The sequence below is a fragment of the Salvelinus sp. IW2-2015 genome, linkage group LG21 (genome assembly GCF_002910315.2).
Source record: "Salvelinus sp. IW2-2015 linkage group LG21, ASM291031v2, whole genome shotgun sequence".
NCBI classification, from domain to species: domain Eukaryota; kingdom Metazoa; phylum Chordata; class Actinopteri; order Salmoniformes; family Salmonidae; genus Salvelinus; species Salvelinus sp. IW2-2015.
Genome location: NC_036861.1, coordinates 1,992,210 through 1,996,701, shown reverse-complemented (window position 1 = coordinate 1,996,701; position 4,492 = coordinate 1,992,210). Strand labels below are relative to the sequence as shown.

General features: G+C 44.7%; 2 protein-coding genes and 1 pseudogene across 2 annotated transcripts in view; 1 reads left to right on the top strand and 2 right to left on the bottom strand.

The window, feature by feature from the left end:
• Positions 1–4,492, bottom strand: part of LOC111982367 (keratin, type I cytoskeletal 13-like) — a 48,380-nt gene that overhangs the window by 38,712 nt on the left and 5,176 nt on the right.
• On the bottom strand, positions 2,842–4,023 carry LOC111982370 (keratin, type I cytoskeletal 13-like). Its single transcript, XM_024013930.2, has 2 exons — positions 3,788–4,023; positions 2,842–3,502 (listed from the first exon to the last, which is right to left on the bottom strand). Exons 1-2 carry the CDS (start codon positions 3,958–3,960, stop codon positions 3,280–3,282), a joined length of 396 nt encoding a protein of 131 aa, XP_023869698.1. The 5' UTR covers positions 3,961–4,023; the 3' UTR covers positions 2,842–3,279.
• The window catches only part of LOC111982369 (keratin, type I cytoskeletal 13-like), a 4,351-nt pseudogene continuing 3,890 nt past the window's right edge, over positions 4,032–4,492 (top strand).

The window sequence follows — 4,492 nt, the reverse complement described above, 5'->3', positions numbered from 1 at the left end:
GAAACATATGGGAACAGAAGGCAGTTCTGCCATGCCGGGAATGAAGAGGAGAGAGAATGTGTTGCCTCGCCCCAGCCACTTGTTCCCCTTTTATGCTGCACAGGGCGGAATGAGGGAGGGAGGTGGGAGGAGGACATCCACCCACACCAACACCACACCCACACCCACACCACACCAACCACACGTGGGGGCAGAAGGGAGGAATTAGAGAAGGGAGGAATAGAGGACAGCCACACGACCACTGTTGCGCAAGCTCCTCCCCACCTTGACACGTTAGGCCCTGCAGAAGACGAAGGAGGAAAGAAAGAATTATGTACTGTCATGTTGTTGGCAGATGCAAATTTCAATACACACACCACACACTGCTTGTTCAACCTCACGTTCCCAACATCACACACAATAGGTGGTGTCAGAGACAGGGTGCTTGCAGGCACTCCACAAACATATAGAAGTGCAGCACTCCCATAAAAGATGGAATTCCTTTCCGCGTAATAAGCATCCCCTGGTAGAAGCATAGACAGGCCTGCCTTGTATCTAGTCCATCTTAATTCAGCATCAACAACACGCTGTATAGACTTTGATAATCGCTGTGCACAGCGTTTGAACAGTGTGTGTTAGACTGATTAAATGACAATAGAAGCAGCCGCCCATTTTTCTGAGCATGATTTTTTAGCACACACAGGAGAGAGACACAACACAACACTGTACGCTGTATGTTACCTAAAGACAACAAGTTGCAAAGAATTTCCCGGTCATGATAGATAGTTCGCTTGACAACCCAGCACAACATTCTCCCGAACAGACTGTCTTTGTCTCACACACTGATATCTCGCAAGAAAATCTGTCATTTCCTTAAAACGCACAGTCCGATTGTTCCTTTTGATAGATATTTCAGATTTGAGGCACATAGACTCAGTTCCATTTTCGCTCGTAGTGTTCACTCAAACCTTTATGGCGTGTCCCATCTACTGTATGGCGATGTCTGCAGGACACCGAACACTAACGCTTGTCTTATTCCTTTTAACACGACACCTTACATAGCCCATGGATGAGTCAACTTACTCGGGTCATCCACCCCAGAAAAACTCATTAAAAGTACTGTTTTTTCATTACACACCATACCAGGAGAAGACTTGCCGGATCTGCATATTCCCAATACCACAGCATTTCCTTGCTGATTTTTTTAATCACGCTCTCAGAGTTTACATTCTCCCCTCAACATTTTACCTGGGCGGTTGCTCATTGTCTACTTTGCATTGCGCTGAAATACAACACAAGGCACAGGGAAGACGTACCTATTCAAGTCATGAGCGTATTGTCACAGCATCCGTAGGTATGCTTGTCACCGGCAGGGAAATGGGGAATCTTGTCAGGATCAAAAAAATAATGATAAAGGAGCGAGTTAAACTTTCTATTTCTCAGCCGGGAGAATTAACATCATATTTTAATGCCAAAGACATGCCAGAACTGACTTTCCAAGTAGGCGTGCGTATTCCTGAGTGCTCCAGCCTCAGTCCAAAAACAATAGATAAATGTTGCCCTAAGACTTGTCTAAAGTTTGTAAAAACTAAAATATACCTCCTCACCTTAGCCTCGCCCTTTAATTATTCATARCATATTTCCTGGTTGTTTGTGGCTGAATTACAACCCAGTCACAGAGAGCCGAGCCAAGSACAACAGCACATAGAGCCATTGACAGTCACTAGATTCACCCAGAACTCAACCCCTGTCCATTGGCATTCTGTAACWGGTTCTTCTAGACACACAATGTCCCCAATGTAGGAACAAACAGACCCCCTTCGCATGAACAAATATGTCTAAAAGAAGACATGCTAAAGCAGTAATTTCTAGACCACAATCTAGTTGAAATGGATTCAAATCCAAAGTGCTGTCACGTGTCTTATTACATTTGTGAAATGATTGTCTTTTCTGACAAATGCTAAATCAGAAAGAAGGGTGCAGTCAGTCAGTGAGTTTGCATTGGCGTGTTCACACAAACAAGGTGCCAGGCCAATGCAATCAAATTAGATATAATAAGTTCATCTGAATGCATGAATCACTATATCATCTATCATACACTACATGGCCAAAAGTATGTGGACACTCCTTCAAATTAGTGGATTTGGCTATTTCAGCCACACCCGTTGCTGACACGTGTATAAAATCAAGCACACAGCTATGCAATCTCCATAAACAAACATTGGCAGTAGATTGGCATTACTGAAGACCTCAGTGACTTTCAACGTGGCACCGCCATAGGATGCCACCTTTCCAACAAGTCAGTTTGTCAAATTTCTGCTGGTGCTGCCCCGGACAACTGTAAGTGCTGTTATTATGAAGTGGAAATGTCTAGGAGCAACAACGGCTCAGCCGCAAAGTGGTAGGCCACACAAGCTCACAGAACGGGACCACTGAGTGCTGAAGTGCGTAAAAATTGTCTGGCCTCGGTTGCAACACTCACTACCAAGTTCCAAACTGCCTCTGGAAGCAAGGTCAGCACATCTAACAAGGTCAGCACATGATAAAAAATCATACAATGTGATTTTCTGGTTTTTGTTTTAAATTCCGTCTCTCCCAGTTGAAGTGTACCTATGATAAAAATTACAGACCTCTACATGCTTTGTAAGTAGGAAAACCTGCAAAATCGCCAGTGTATCAAAAACTTGTTCTCCCCACTGTATACTTTCTCAAGACCATAAAATTGGCCTCATGTGCAGAAGATAACAACCTATATGATAGTCAGATGTATGGGAGCACACCAGATCAGATAAATCAAGTTGAAAGACACAGAAGACAGAATGATGGTGTCAGCNATCAAGTTGAAAGACACAGAAGACAGAATGATGGTGTCAGCAAGTCAGAGCATCTTTATTACATTGACAATGGGGTCTGTTGTTGGTGTTCCATCCAGATGTAGTAGAATATGTTGTTCTGGAGGTGTTAACCATAGAAATAGAATTACCAGAAAATAAATCCCCATTCAAGTCAATGATCCATGATGGGTGTCTGAGGGGATTTAGCCATTCTAGAAAGAACAGGAGGATGGTATGCACATCTTAAACTAGAGTTAACCAGAGCTGGCCAACAAAGACAGGTATTTTTCATCTGACGAAGACTTTGTATAAGTTGAAACGTTGTATTTTAGGTTGCATGGATAAAGCACTGGGGAAAAGCAATAATCTATGTGCTGGCCTCTCATTTCCTATACCCATTCTAGTAATTATATTTCTATGGGGTTAACCCATTGCTTGCTGCAGTGCTCGCTGTGTGTGTGGGACCTTATGTGGTGTGTTTGGTTTCACTTGTGGAGACAACCTTGCCATCCACTATTTCCTCCGTGACGATCACCACCTTACGTGTGGTGGAGGTGGTGGAGCTGGGGACGGTACTGGAGGTGCTGACACTGGAGCTGCTGACACTGGAGCTGCTGACACTGGAACTAACACCTGAGCTCGAGGAGCTGGAGGATTTTTGGCTGGATTTCGAGGAGCTGCCACCGAGGCTGTGAGGAAGGGAAACCCATAGTTAGCATCTATGATCATAATAAGTAACTATTAAATGGTTACATAGCAGTAGATTCATGTCAAAAGCAACCATGGCTCATAGTAAGGTCACCTTCAAATGAATTTTGTTTTTAAAATCAAATGTTGAAGGAGACATCAATTAATTTACACTTGTTTCAAGGTCCCTGTCACCCCTCGTCCCATCCCACAAAGATGTAACACTCTCTTCCCAAATCCCTGTCTGTCTCAGTTGCCTCCCTCTGTCCAATCCCATCCTGCCTTACCCGCTAGCCTCTCCGTCCAGCAGCCTCCTGTACTCAGCGATCTCCATCTCCAGGCGTGTCTTGATGTCCAGCAGCATCTTGTACTCCTGGCCCTGGCGTTCCATGTCGCTGCGGAGAGACACTAGCTGCTCCTCCAGACYGGTCACTTGGTTCTGGAGGCGTCCCAGCTGCATGGAGTAACGGCCCTCCGTCTCCGCCAGCGTGTTCTCCAGGGAGCCTTTCTATTGGCCGAAAGAGAGAGATGATGATTGACCATTGTTTTACAGACAGAGACGTTGAACAAGGAGGTGGCGTCCAGCACAGAGGTTCTCAAGACCTCCAAGTCAGAGATTTCGGAGATCCGTCGCACACTGCAGGCCTGGAAATCGAATTGCAGTCACAGCAAAGCATGGTGAGCCGTAATTACAAACATCTGACCAAGGACCAACGTTTAGGGGACTTACTTACACACCTTTCTGCAACTTTCTTCAATAATCAACATTGACTCTTTCATCATTCTCTACCATCCCTCAAGTATCTCACTTTCACCTGGACTCTAACACTATCCCTCAAGTTGTTATAGCCAGGCACCACTCCATTACTATAGCTAACCTCTACCTGCCTACACATTCAATTACTAGAGCTAACTTTTTCAGTATGACTGTAAACATTCAAATTCAACCTACTCCACAGTTTTTGACCCATCATCTCTGTCTCTCCGCTGCC